At 41.6% G+C, this 15,534-nt stretch overlaps 1 protein-coding gene across 1 annotated transcript; it reads right to left on the bottom strand.

Moving 5' to 3' along the window:
- Positions 1-1,643: 1,643 nt before the first annotated feature.
- Positions 1,644-5,552, bottom strand: LOC115773182 (amphoterin-induced protein 2-like). Its single transcript, XM_030719710.1, has 2 exons — positions 5,360-5,552; positions 1,644-3,976 (listed from the first exon to the last, which is right to left on the bottom strand). The coding sequence occupies exon 2, from the start codon at positions 3,889-3,891 to the stop codon at positions 2,380-2,382; it is 1,512 nt and encodes a 503-aa protein (XP_030575570.1). The 5' UTR covers positions 3,892-3,976; positions 5,360-5,552; the 3' UTR covers positions 1,644-2,379.
- Positions 5,553-15,534: the final 9,982 nt, after the last annotated feature.

Below are 15,534 nucleotides of genomic sequence, written 5' to 3'. Positions count from 1 at the left end.
ATCCAAGATGGCAGCAGTGCACGTAAACATTCGTAAATCTGTAAAACTTCTGTAATCTGTACTTCCACTGTTGTGTATTTGTGACTCACTAAATAGGCCATATGCAGAGCACTGACCCGGCTCTATCCATGAATGTGCTGCAGTGGTGTTTTTAAGTGCTAAAAACACCACTGCTAGTGATGCATGAATGGCTCTACCTTGCTAAGGAGAAAAAAAAAATCCTGTATTTCCAAACTATTCCGACATCACTACTGAAACGCGCTCAACTCAGGAGTGACGTCACTCCCAGCTCTGACTTCTGAGCCAAATGGAACGCTGCATTAACTGAGGTGCTAAACTTGAGATGACAGAGAAACTAAATATTCAGACAGTGGTATCCTGGCACACTGAAATTTTTCCACATACCTAATAAAATGAAACAAAGGTGGACTGTGGAATGTGGGTCACAGTAGGCTCGGGGGTTGAATTGGCAAACTTCCTTCTGATGTCTGTGACGGTGATCTGAGCTGATGTGTGCTTCATCGCCGAGCCCAAACTCTGTTCCTGTCTGAACCGATAAGGATCAGTTCCTCACTGAATCTCTTTAGCTGCAGGTCAGTGTAACAAGGTGGAGGCTGACCAGGGAAGTCCGTTTTTTAACAGGATGAATGGAGATCAAGTTGACAAGTGTCCAGCCTGCCAAACTGGTCACACCAGCTCTGGGTGAATGCATTTGGACCTGCAATCCAGTGCCCATTTGGGAAGCGTGTTTCAATATGGTGCTCAAATTATGGCAACATATAGAGCAATATAGAGGTCCTGCAGTTTTCACAACTCACTATTACTATTACTATTATTACACATCTTCTCTCATTCCTCCTTCCTGATTAATATCAATAACATTTTTGTACAAGCTGTGAGAGCACTGAAAACTAGCTCTTGATCATTTGGATGATTTTGCAATAGTTTCAACGGCAATGTTATATTCATGGTGGATAGTTAAAAGTCCACATTGGTCTGCATAACTCCAAAAAATATTTCCTTGATTAAACCTGATACAATACCCACAATGCAACTCAACCACAAATGGCTCAGTTTGGTTGTATTACGCTTGTACTGGCACATCCTGCAAGCTTATTTTTGCACTTCATATGTGCTATTTTTTTGTTCTCTTGGCACTGTAACTGACTCAAATTTTGACCTGGCAAAAAAAAAACTCCATTTACCTCCATTATACCAGAAATGGAGGAAATAACCTCAAAGTGAGAGTTCTCAAAACCACAAAGGCCTAAAAAATGAAGCAAAGAGCCAAAATCTGCAGTTCCTTAAATAACTTAAATACCAAACTTTACAGCAGCAATAAATATGCTAACAACCTAGCTAATTTCACTCTTTGTTATTGTTTGAATGGTGCTTTGCCTCGGTCAGCATTGGTATTTTTTTTTTTTTACAAGGCAAAATCTTTATTCCATTTTAGATTGAATATGCTAATCAAGCTAGGGTTGTTGCTAACATTAGCAATAACCCATCAACTCCACCCCTTTCCCCAAATTTGGTTATGTCTAGTTTAAACAAAAAAAATTCTAGATTGAAATCAGCCAAAATACCACCTTTAGGGCTTCACAGAGATAGTCCACAAACCTATGGATGACATCATTGTGGGTACATCCATAATTTATTTACAAAAGCCATGACAATAACAGCTCCATACCATTATAGGGCATTTAGAAAGAATGTTCTTCTTTGAGGAAACCATCCCTGTAACAGTTCATCAAGTGCTTTTTTTCTGCAACAAGAGCAACACAATAGGTTTTGTGTGTTTTTTCTATGAAGGAATTTTTACAGGTTCATATAGATTTTGAAGGTGAATAGCAGACAATCTGCACAACATTGTTAAACAACAATAAATTCACAAGTATGACTGGTATGCTCCAGACACAATATGCCCCACAGTACAAGACGGATGGTAAAAGGACGGTCATGATGCATTGAAAATGCATGCACAATACCCAACAGCCATCACTGCCTCTCACAGCTCATCACATCAGGTGATATTTCTCTTGGCCCAATATATAAAAAAAACACCCACATTTATATCTTTGTGATCTTTGTTGTAACAATTTCCTGCGGTAACGTTGGAATTTCCATATGAACTCTTAATATAAAAAAAAAACAGACACCACTTACAGTTGAGACATAATTGAAATACTGCCCACAAAAAGACTGCATTTTCTGCTTTAGACCAAACACCCAAACCCCACAGTGCATAACTACTTCACAAAAATCACTGTGCAGTACTCACATCAAATGGATTTTTTCATGATGTACTGAAACAAGACAGTGAGCAAAAAACACTTGGGTTCAGGCTGTATGGAAATGTGCAAAAGGTATTTTTTCTTGCTATGCCATGTGAGTGGGGTCTGTGAGGGGCTGTCCCACTGTCCTACTTCCATTCTTAAGAATGCCCTCGGTGGTGACATCACCCAAGTTAACTGCTGCTATTTTTGTGCAGCCAATATCAGAGTCCTCAGTCTGAGGCTCTAAGAAAGCCACCTTCTTCCCATTTGACCGTTGCTGTGCTGATTCCACTTCTCTGGGGTCTGAACACAGGATAATGGCTCGTCCACCGCATCCTCTTGAGCCCCCGCCCCTGGCATCTCGACACCGACAGGGGGTGAGGTAGAGGTAAAGCAGCACCAATATGATGCTGACCACACAAGAAGCAAGGGTGGTAAATGCAGTATTGAAATTTTCTGTAGTACTGCGATGTGCCGAACCACTGGTGGAGGTAATGCTTGAATTACCAACCACCACTGTGACCTCCAGGGAGCTGCTGGGGCCGTAGTTCTGTCCACGGGGTATGACACACCAATATGTACCTGAATCTTCCAACAGCGCTTCTCGGACTTCAAGGGTGCCATTGGGAAGAACTGCGATGTGCGCACCTAAATCATTGCTTGAATTCAGTACCATCTTGGGGGTGATCCAAAAGACCACAAGCTCCTCCTGGACTGGCAAAGTCAACCCTGGGCATGGCACTCTTAACAACTGACCAGGGTCTATTTGGTAGAGCTGTTCCTCAATGAGCATATCTGACATTTCATGCTGCTTACAATTAAACTGTGATTCTGCCCCTTTTCTACACGGGTATTGACCTCTGAAATCCACTAGAGGAGGATACTGTTTCCACATCCAATACTCCAGCAAGGCAAGCAATGCACAGTCACAGACTAAAGGGTTTTCCTGCAAATAAATTCCTCTTTGGCGGGTGAGGGACAACAGGCTTTGGACAGGCACCTTAGAGAGCCTATTATATGACAGGTCAAGAAAGGTCAGGTTTAGAGGCCCCTCAGGTTCCTCATAAATCCCCAGGGGGAAGACAGACAGCCTGTTCGTAGACAGGTAGAGCCTTTGTAGGTTGTGGAGGTCCCTGAAGGCCCCTGGGTCGATCTGAATGATCTGGTTGTCAAACAGCAGCAACTCCTTCAGTTCTTTCAACCCAGTGAAGATGGATGAATTCAGCACTGTCAGCTGGTTGGATGAGAGGTCCAAGTGGAGGAGATGTGAAGCCACACTGAAGGTGTTCACCTCTATACTGCTTATGAAGTTTTTGCTGAGAACCAGTGTAACGAGTCGGTCGAACGGTTGGGAAATCCAGTCCACACGCAGGGCAGTGAGTCTGTTGTGGCTAAGGTCCAAACGTGTGGCATAACTTGGTAGATCAAAGGGCACCGCAGACAGATTGTAGCCACTGCAGGAAATTATATCACTGGCACAAAGGCAGGAAGGTGGGCAAGTGGCCATGGAGGGAGGGAAGCCAAGACACAGCAGGAGCAGCACTCCTGCAGCAGAGGGATTACAACAACCTCTAACACTGGTCTTGCCTAAAAGCTCCAAGGCAATGGAATACATCCTGGTTTTTCCTCAGGATGCAACCTCAGGTTACGTCTCACTAGGCGTCCACATGTCAGGTTTATAATCCTCAGATAATGTACAGCTGGGAGAGATGAAAAACAGAAGAAAAGAGAATGAGAATGGAAATTAATGTGTTATACTACCTGAAAATAAAAGTATACATTTACACAGTGTGTAGCTATCAGAGAATGAAGTATTATTAAAACAAAAAGGTGCTGAGGTGATAATAAGAACACAGTATGACTGTATCAGGAAAAGGATAAAGCAGGTAAAGGCACGACATGCATTCAACTCTAAAAATAAATTATAATCCATGTTTGAATACAGCAATGATTGCTGCTGGCATCACCCGTACATGACAACTGGAAGTAAAGGCTGGAACAAGTGTAACCTGATACATGCACAGCAGTAATACTCCTCCCCTATTCCCCACCAATACAAATGCAGTCTGCTTACCTCACTGCTCACAGCACCAAATCTTTTGAAAAAAATCTTTGCATTTGTTTACAAATGTAACCCTCAATTGTGCATGCATAATATTTGCCCTTCTGCTTAATTTCAGCCCTTGCATCTATAAATCTATATAGACTTTTTCATCTATTAATTAAAAATGGTGTCAGACCAGATTCCATAAAAACCAAGAATATGCCAGAATTATTATTAATTATTATCTTAATCACATATTCCATAAAAATCTCGAGTAACTGGCATAAGCAGGTCTTCAAATCACCACAAGCTGCTTTCGCTAATAAATTTCTCTCATAATAGTAATTTTTTTTTAAAAATGAGCAGCAAAGCAAGAGCAGATTAATAACAGAAAAGCATGGAAAAAAACACAAGTCATGTTAGAGAGGAAATAACTGGCCAAGAAATCACCAAACAACTGACAGCAATTAATGTGATAACCGAAAAAAACCAAAAAACATTTTAATAATTTCTTAAGCTGAAAAGCTAATCATTCTGTGTTTGCAGCCTCTTTATTCGTGGATTGGTGCAATTTTGCCACTGACATATCACTGCAAACCAAATTTCAGTGAGCATTTAAAAATCCAGACCTGTTTTAGCTCAAAAACGAACAAAAAAGAATCCTTTTTGCTTCTATTCGTGTATTTATCGTTACTTTAAAAAATTATCTGCTTCAGATACGTGCATATTTAAATACATATCCATAACCAAGGTTAACAAGTGTGAATTCTGGGCATGATTTTCAACTTAAACAAAAGGCTGATTGTTGCAAATTTAGTGAAGTTTACTAAAGTGAGCGCACTAAAAAACACATACTGCATTAAATCCAGAGAAAGTTTAAAATATAGAAATATGGCTGTGACTACTTATTAATCTACGAGTTAATCAGTTCTTTGTCCTCGTTGCTCTTGTTTCCTGTTGCTCAGGAGAGCGATACCAACCAGCGTTTCGCGACTTTTAAGGAACCAAAACCCAGGCGCACGGCACAAACCCGGCTCACCTTTTCTCCCACACCGCTGCCCGTTCAAATCATCATCGGCTGTCATCCAGGCGACCGCGTCCCGTTTAACGAATTCTACAAAAGCAACTTGGCGCTTTTCGCAGCAACGCGCATTGTTTTCAGCCCTCTGAACAATCCACAGAGAGGCGCCGGAGCCGAATGGTTCACCTGCAGCACGGGTTACACGTCGCCGTGGGAGGGGTCGTCCTGCGAGTTAATACGGAACACAACAGCAGCCAATACGGCGATGATGATGCCAAGAGGAGGAGACGGGGCAGCCTGGAAGAGGACGAGAAGGAGAGGGAGAAGGTGTGGCAGAGGGAGAGAGGGCAGCATCAGCACCACGCTACTTTATAATTGGTCAGAAGGTAGAAAGTAATGCCAAAAAAAGTAGATTAGTCTTATTAGATTCTATTGTTCATAAAGCTAAACCGAGGGCTTTCCAGGAAACTGCAGCCTGCCTGTTTACCCATTTGTTGAACTCATTTTTAAAAACATGGTTCAGTTGTTTAAAATGTTAGTTAGTGGTGTATTGTGGGTTTGAGTTACACACTTTAGCTCTGTGTTTTGGATTTGCAGAATTAGAAAAGTAGCAGCAGATAAGGTTTGAACCCCACTTTAGGGTGACTAGTTGCTTTTTGGGTAACCTCATCAGTGGTTCCATTACCAAATGAGATATGTTATACCCATCTCATTCTTTCTGTTAACTGTGAAATGAAAGCAAGTGCCAAAACCTAAGAGAAACAATAATAGAAAAGCTGTTCACCACCTGCCCAGCATTTAGCAGCTGACAGCCAAAGTTAACAATGTAAAAGACAAGCAACTCTAAGAATCCCAACTAGAAATCAGTGGGAGGGGTCTGTAACTGCAGAAAAGCTCCTGAGAAATAATACAGAGAAAACCCAACAGTCAAAACAACCCCTATGAGCAGCACTTGGTGACAGTGGGAAGGAAAAACTCAGTTTTAACAGGAAGAAACCTCCAGCAGAACCAGGCTCAGGGAGGGGCAGCCATCTGCTGAGGGGGGCGAGACCGGACAAAAGACATGCATGGATAGATGGTTGTTATAAAACTATTAAAATCTAATACACGGTGAACATCAAGCAAGCAAAATTTTGTCTTTTAAAGTCAGTAACCTCTGAATGTGTGCGAGTGTGGTTTTGGCCCAAAAGCTGTGCTTCAGTGGTGTGCAACACTCTTTTCCCATCAATCACCTGATGTGCACAGAAATGGAAGTCTGCACCACAGAATTAATTCCTCAGGTAACTCCCAGGTCACATTACCCCGAGAAATCTGCGATCTTTAACCGTGAGAACGTGATCTTGTGACTGACACCATCAAATCTCTTCAGATGATCTTTTAAGGCTCACTTTCTGGAAAAGGCAGCCCGTTCCTCTGTGTATGCAGTCATTTGGAAACTTTAGTTTTGTTCTTGCAAACTCGAGGATTATAACGCCTGCAGAGATTTCTGATCCAGCCCTGAGGCAGCAGAGCTGTCTTCGCATTATGCCGTTAATGACGGCTTGCAAAGGACCATTTGGTTCATTAGCGATAACATCATTGTAATTAAACATCTGTGACCTTAAAGAAGCCTGCTCCATTTTCCCCAACGGAGCCGCAGCTTGGCTGCTGCTCGGTTGCATCGCACTGCAAAAAAAAAAAAAAAAAAAGGCTGAAAATGTGTGCCAGAGAAAGTGCACTGAATTGTGGAAATAAGTAAACAAGCAGCTGCAGCTCACAATAACTCCCCTAGGCTCGCTTTTTTTCATATATTTTAAAAGAAGAGCAGCATTTTAGGATTTGCTTGTTGAGGCAGAATATTTCAGATGGCGTTAAGCTGAGCAAAAGGTTTACGTAATCCCCTCTCTTTTTAAAATGCTTTTTATCTGTGAAGTGTTGGTATAAAAAAAAGAATCCGCTGCCTTATTTATTCACTTAATGTTGCCACATTTGGTCTGCCCCATCCAGATGCAGCTCAGTTTTCTAAAATTCTTTCTGTCTGTGCTGTTTACCGCTGCGTGTGTGTGTGTGTGTGCATGTTTGTGTGTGTGTATCAGTTTGACACAAACAGATGGAGTCTTTCATGCCACACAAAGTATTCTTTACTGAATCAGTTTGTCAAGGTTGTAAACTCTGAGCTCAAAGCTCTGCCAGCTTTTGTGTGTTTTTTTTCTCCCTCTTGAGTTCTTGTTCAATTTCCTGGATCCACACATAGACGCCCAATTCAATATCTGGCAGCATGAAGGGGAGGGAATCAATGGAATTTTCATTTCTGAAGATGAGTCGATTCGATTAGCTGAAAGGGAAGTGAGAATGAAGTCTCTTATAATCCCAAATTCAGTCTAATGACAAAGCACTGGTAATTATGAGCTTTCCACCCGGGACTCTGCGGGAGACACTCTGTGTTTCCATGGTGCCGATCAGCAAAGGGGATGGCCTCTGGAGATTCTACCAAAGTGTCCATCGTTGCCCCATGATCACTCGTTTAGGCTGTTGATATGTGAGGGACGGATGAACCAACAGTTTTCTAATTACTTGTTCATTTCCAGATACCTTGCTGTTAAAAAGGCACAGAATATGAAGCATATTCTTCCTAAATCTCTTTTGGTCTATTTTCATCCATCTCAGCATCCACTGATGCTTGCAGGTGTGTCTTATCTTACCTGGCAGTTAAATATTTGTCACTGCATCCATTTTGCATCCTTGATGTAAATTAGTCACTGATTACACGGTTAGAACCAACACCAGCTGGGTTCTGACTGCTGGCTGAAGCCAAGCTTTGATGAGCACTGGCCTGGAGGGTTTTCAGTTTAGCTAGAGTTCAACAGGCCATCTGTCCCTTCAAGGGCTCTAACCACTTATTACTCTCCAGGGCGATGAAAAGAACATGGCATGCTTCCAGCAGGCACTGGCAATAAGTCGGTTTCTGATGTTTTGCAGGTTGCAGTAAGTATCTAATAAACTATATTTGATCATTCTGGAGAATATAGAATGTGGAATCTGCGTTTCAAGAAAGACTCCTTCCTTCCTTAGAGTCTCATATCAGTCTGTTAAACATTAAGCTAACTCAAACACATCAAAACAAGAGCCACCGTCAAAGTTTGCTTTTCAGCTACACCTAAAGTAAGCAAGCCTTTGGGTTGGGAACTGTGGTTTGCACATGTTTTCCAAGCATCTGACTAGGATACCTTATGGTTACCGGAGAGGAGTTTCGAGAATTTGGAGACCCAGGACGCACTGGAGAGATTATGTGTCCCTGCTGGCATAGGAATGCCTTGGTGTTTCCCAAGAGGAGCTAGAGGTAGTTGCTGGGAAAGGAGTCGTCACTGAGATCAGGCGTGGCACCAGGATTCAGATTTTGGATGGACAGAGTAATTTGGGCTGGGCCTTGTAATTAGCACCAATTCTATTTAGTATAAGAGGGAAAACATGTATATGCATAAATTAAGAAACCAGTAACCAATCTATCATTATTTTCACAGTGTTTTGCAAAGACCAGAACCAAAGTGTAAATTAAATAAATATTGTTTTATAGATGAGAGAAAGAAAAAGACCGTTGGGTGAGTAACATTAACTTATATCAACAGAGAAAGAGCAAAAGCACATTTAATCTTTTGTTTATTTAAATATTCACTTTGTTAACTGATAATCAAACCTAAGAAAACACTTCTCATGGACAGTCAAAATAGTTCCACTGTTTAAATGCATGGACCCCTTAAGTCCACAACGCTGCAGTAGGTTTAAACTGTTGTCGCTGTGACCTGGACCTGGATATGCCGTAGAAAACTGATGGCTGGATTGAGGTGTTCCAGTCACTTCCACAGCCACAGGTGTATAAACCAAGCACCTAGGCATGCAACCTGCTTCTACAAACATTAGTGAAAGAATGGGTCACTCTCAGGAGCTCAGTGAACCTCAGCATGGCACCGTGATAGGATGCCACCTGTGCAACAAGTCCTGTGGTGAAATTTATTCACTAAATATTCCACAGTCAGCTGTTAGTGGTATTATAACAGTGGAAGTGGAAGTGATTGGTAATGACAGCAACCCAGCCACAGAGTGGTAGGCCGGATAAAATGACAGAGTGGGGTCAGCAGATGCTGAGGTGCGTAGTGCGCAGAGGTCACCAACTTTCTGCAGAGTCGATCACCACAGACCTCCAAACTTCATGTGGCCTTCAGATCAGCTCAAGAACAGTGTGTAGAGAGCTTCATGGAATGGGTTTCCATGGCTGAGCAGCTGCATCCAAGCCTTACATCACCAAGCACAATGCATAGTGTCAGATGTAGCACGCTGCCACTGGACTCTAGAGCAGTGGAGACGTGCTCTGAGGAGTGAATCACACTTCTCCATCTGGCAATCTGATGGATGAGTCTGGGTTTGGTGGTTGCCAGGAGAACGGTACTTGTCTGACTCCACTGTGCTAAGTGTAAAGTTTCACACTCCCAACTTTGTGGGAACAGTTTGGGGACGGCCCCTTCCTGTTCCAACATGGCAGCACACCAGTGCACAAAGCAGCTGCATAAAGACATGGATGACGAAGTTTGGTGTGTAAGAACTTGACTGGCCTGCACAGAGTCCTGATCTCAACCTGACAGAGCAGCGTTGGGATGAATTAGAGCAGAGACTGTGAGCCAGGCCTTCTCTCCAACATCAATATGTTTCTGGAAGAATGATCAAAAATTCCCATAAACACTCCTAAACCTTGTGGAAAGCCTTCCCAGAAGAATTGAAGCTGTTATAATATAGCAGCAAAGGGTGGGCATCATATTAAACCCTATGGATTAAGAATGGGATGTTACTCAAGTTCATATGTATATGAAGGCAGACGAGCAAATACTTTTGGCCAAATAGTAAATGTTCCTTTAAATACTTTAATTGTTTCAAGTGTTGTTTAATACATAAAGTTTATTTAGTAATAAAGTCAAAGTCAAGAAGATTTTTGTGTTGGAATGTTGAAATATCATTTTGGCTGTGAGCCAGTTGTTTGCTGACCTTAGTGGACTCCATTTATAAGCTATAGTTGTCAGGTATTGCATGCTGTTGCTGCTGCAGGCAAGTAAAAGAGCAAGCATCTCTGGGATGAGCAGAAATGCAAAATACTTTGAAATTTCACTGAAAAACCAGCAAAAGACAGAAATAATATCACTGACAGGAAACTCAAACAATATTTTTCTTTAAGTTGCAGAACAATCTGTTAAAACACAGGCAAAAAAAAGATTAATCATGAAAATTACTTCATTTCACAGATAAAACCAGTAAAGGTACATAATTTGCAAAAATAGCCAGTGCAGCACAGAGCTTAATTGCAGAAATGAGGTGGAATTATTTCTTTACACCTATTAACTGCCAAAAGATTTTCAGATGTGCAAATTTTGCATTTGAAGCGACTGCTGTGGATTACAGCCATCAGGTATCACTGATGCTCTCCATTTGCAGCACTCAGACTTCATGGACCGAGTATCCAAAGCTGAACTGTGGTTTTAAACACCAGGTGAGAATGAATAAATGCGCCAATGAAAACATATTCATCATGCAAAAGCTCACCTCCTGGATTTAAATCTACTGAAAAGATCATCTTGTGTCATTTCCTTGAATTCAGATATCAAATTATGCAAATTGAGAGGGATATAAATAGTGTCTTAATGACATGTATTAAAGTTTCCCTGGCCTTCAGTGCTTCATCTTACGCCTCATCATCTGTTCGAGCTACTCCATGTGCTGATGTTAATGCCCCTCAGAGACTGAAACCTGATTATAGCTGCCAGTGCGGTTTTAATAGAGGGACCTGTCATACTTGATTGACTACAGACACGCCCTAAAAGGGTGTGCAAGTCTGTATTATACAACAAATAGGTTGTGTGTACCAGAGAACTAGACTTTTATAGTATGGATGTGTGCTGCCTTTGTACTTTTAAAAGGACTTTCATGTAGAAATGCTAGAAAATGTTAGCCTGTGTGTTAGGGTGAAGGAGAGCAGGCTGGTGGATGTAAAAAAGGTGACTTTAATGAAACCTGTTGAATGGTACCAGTTGAGCCGCATGGTAAACAAGCCCAGAAAGCCCGGCTAATAACTACCAGGACCAAGAGGACAAGAGGGATACTGGATCCTCACATGACAGGTGGACAGCAAACACACACACACACACTGACAACTGACAAAGGACTGTGAGGCAGACAATCACAAGGAAGGGAGCAACACACACACACACACACACACACACACACACACACACACACACACACACACACACACACACACGCACACACACACACACACACACGCACACACACACACACACACACACACACACACACTACTACCAAAATAAAACTGGACGTGACCACAAACAACTAACACAACCAAATGGGATACACAGAGAGAAACATGGAGGAGGAAAAAAGCAGCATGTTTACAGGGGCAGTAGGTAGAACACAGAAAACATGTCAAATGCTTAAACAGGGAAAACGCAGAAAAATATTAGCTCATTTTGAATTTGATGGCAGCAACATGTCTCAGAGCAGTTGTGACAGGGTCCTGGTTAGCAGTGTGTCAGATCCCTTCTTCTTTTAACAACAGAGCACAAATGTCTGGAAATTGAGGAGAGCAGCTGCTGGACTTTTGGGAAAGGAATGCTGTCCCACACTTGTCTGCTACGGGATTCTAGCTGCTCAGCAGTCCGGGGTCTTCTTTGCTGTATTTTGCTGCAAATGTGCCTATAGAACTGGCAAACTGCCAGTTCTATAGGCACCAATGGACCCCCACACCATCAGAGATGCAGGCTTTTGAGGCTACGGGATAGTAACAGTTATTAACTGTTACTATCCCGTAATACATTAATGCTTTAATGTATCAAGTTTAAAGTTTCTAACGTGCACATCAGACATAAACAGCAGCACTGAAAGCTGACTCAGCATTAAAATGAACTCAAATTAAAATGTTAGTTTTACTAATTCTTAAGCTGAACAGCTGTCGGCAGCATTAATTTCCTGTCTTATATAAAACAGTGTTGCATTTAACTGTTAAAATTTCTGTTCATAGATTTTTTTCTCGCCATTTTATTATCATCATCTGAAAATCTGTCTTAATGGAGTCAGCGGCACTCACAGAGATCGTTTTGTGCAGCAGAAGGATTATATGATGGGTGAAACGCCTGTTTTTTTTATGTGAGCACACACAGAGCCTGAAGCAGAAAGAACATTGATAAGGATTTGTTGATCCAGCCAATGGAAAGAAAACCTGGCTTTGTTAAACTTGCTTTATAGTATACCTCCGGTAAATAAACTACAACCACTACCTCAAGTTTATTTGTGTCACTTTAAGTCAAAGTGATTAAAAACTGCAGCTGCATCACTGAGCTCAGGTTTTAGCCCAGCTGTTTGGAAGAAAAAGTTGAGCCTATTGTCATAGCAATGGTGTCAGCGACCATCTGTTCCACAGCTACGCCGTTCGAGGCAGCTCCATCAAACTTTACACACCTGTTCACAATTCTGACCAAGGGCCACAAATCTGTCGAGCATTTTTACTTATTTATCCTCTACTTTTATTTAAATTTTTCTTTTGCTAAACCATTTTTTCCATATTCAAATGCATTCTGCCTTACAGACCTCTCAATTGAGGTACCTACCCATGAGCTTGACCATCAAAATCTTCCATATTTACCATTTTTATCAACAGTATTCTGACTATATTGTGTTTTTATGTCCTACATGTGGAACATATCACCTCAGTTCATTTTAGTATTGCCTACTATTGTGTGTAAGTTACACAAACTCTGCACAGTACAATTACTTTCTTCCATGTCCATAATTTAACTTTTTCTTTTGTAGGTGATATAATTTGCCTAATTCAATGTTTTGAGCACATCCTGTTTTTTTATATGAATGTGACTGTATGGTGCTTTTGTTTGTGCAGAAGATCTTTTGCACTCTTGCTTTTGTGCGTTTCACCCTTTTGTTAAACACCACGAAGCTTTTATCATCAGCTTTCAGTCCACCATCACGCAGAGCAGGAGGAACGTTTCCTGCTTTGTTCGGCTTTCAGGATTTCATGTGTTAAATAAATGTTCAACCTAAAGTCGTGAAGTTTGTGAGCACCGTTTCTTCATTTCAAAGGTGCTCTTTATTTTATTTTTTTCTATCTTTCATGTGCTTTCATATGTGTGTGTGTGAAATCCTGCCATCATTTGCAAATTTAACTTCTATGTGGATTTTTACAACTATTCTAGCACAGATTTATTCTTCTGTATTGACTTTACTTTAACAGCACTCTGACCAGCTTCAGCGTGGCTCACATTGCCCTTCAGAAGGCAGTTACTGCTTCTCAGACAGCTGGGTGTGAGGTGCAGCATGTGATGACACTGAAGAGACACATGGACCCAATAGAGGGGTGAGTGATACAGCAGCTGAAGCTGACCCAGATTCTGTGGGAAAGAAGGTGAAAAGACTGTCTCTTATCTGCAAAGTAATTTCCTCTGTAAGAAAAACTGCGGCCGCTTTGCCCTCAAAATTGTCTGATCAAATATTTCAGTGTGGATGTCGGGTCACAGTCTGGAGAAGATGTGATCTGCCGTGTAGGGCGTGTTATTAATCCTCATTATCTGGCCACTGTTGCACACCGCAGATGTGCGAGTGTCTCTGTTACTAAAAGTTATTGCAGCCAAATGACTACAGGAGTGGAATAAATGAGATCTTCTCAGTTTGTAGAACTTTGAAAGGATTTTTTTTAGCATCAGAAACTTCTCTGGGATGCTTCGTAGGCTCGTGTGTGATAAGCGCCACTGTAATCCTAGCTGCATACTCACTCTATCACTACGTTTGACTCTCTCTTGTTGTCAGATTGTTAACTTCTCCATGTGATAGTTTAGCCTAGGCTGCTTGCAATTCTGTTTATAACCTTCTTACCTGCAATACTGCTTGTCTCCACCTCCTTTTAGAGAACACCATTCATTGTACCTGCTGGAAGACTCACCTGCATTCTTACCTGACCTAATCTCTCATGCTGAACACTGTATCAATAAAGGAAGACTGAATATTGAGAGAAAAGCGAAAGATTCTCCTGAAAATGGACCAAGCTGCTAACCAGAGATGAACATTCTGCCTTCAGAAACTTCCAGAAAGGCAGAAAACATACTTGTGCTGAACATCCTGAGCTAAAGCTCCTCAGTGATCCTGTTATTGTGAAATAATCTTGAGTTTGTTTGTGAAATCTTGTATGTTTGAGTCTTTTTAGTGAACCTTAAGCTCTAAGAGGCATACACTGTGTGTTAGATATTGGCTAAATGCTGTGGAGCCTCCAGCATTCAGTGTCTTTTTCCTTTCACTCGCATATCGAGGGATTGTCTTGATTTTAATACTTTGGTCTTAAGCTTGTTTATCCTTTACATAGCAGTGAAAGAACTGCGAGGACTGCTTTAATGAGGAAACTGGTGTCAGGAAATCATCCAGTGTTTGTTGGTTTGTTTCTAATGAGGCCGTTTCTGTCATGTCCTCCAGTGCTGGCTCACCCATTCCCTCTTTTTCTCTCCTCTTCACCCTCTCTCTCTCCTCTCTCTGTATTTCTGTGTGTGACCTACTTTGGTTTCCACCCTGCGGTCCGTTCACATGTTGGTAATTAACTCACCTGTGGGTTATTAACTCACCTGTGGGTTATTAACTCACCTGTTGGTAATTGCCTCCTCAGTGGTTTTTGCACAGGCTGACCGTTAGCTAAATTTGCTGAGATGTTCACTCCTGGGAAGACCGGCAACTGTCTCGAATATTTTCCACTAATAAATAATCTTTCTTCCTGTAGAATGAACTGTCTGTCAGATTGTTTGGATGTGACGTTATGACCCTTCCCATGATAATGGGCAGCAACAACTGCTTCTCTAAGATCATTGCTGATGTCATTCCTGCTTGGCATTGTGTTAATACACGTCTGTATTCTCCAGACCAGCAAACTGTCCAAACTTCTGCTTTTATGGAGGTGCTCACATCTGATGATGATCAGTTAATCAATTGCGTTTGACTGGCCGCTACTTACCCGCTGCATCCTTCTATGGAAGGAGTAAGGATGTACTTCGGTTTCCACACAACTGCACAGAGTCCTTTGAAAACTTTATTTCTACTCCTTTTGTGGTACATGTATTATACATATGTGGTTGCAATGTTTTATTTATTGTAGAAGTTAAAAC

The sequence above is a fragment of the Archocentrus centrarchus genome, chromosome 23 (genome assembly GCF_007364275.1).
Source record: "Archocentrus centrarchus isolate MPI-CPG fArcCen1 chromosome 23, fArcCen1, whole genome shotgun sequence".
In the NCBI taxonomy this organism is placed as follows: domain Eukaryota; kingdom Metazoa; phylum Chordata; class Actinopteri; order Cichliformes; family Cichlidae; genus Archocentrus; species Archocentrus centrarchus.
This window is presented reverse-complemented; position numbering and strand designations above follow the sequence as displayed.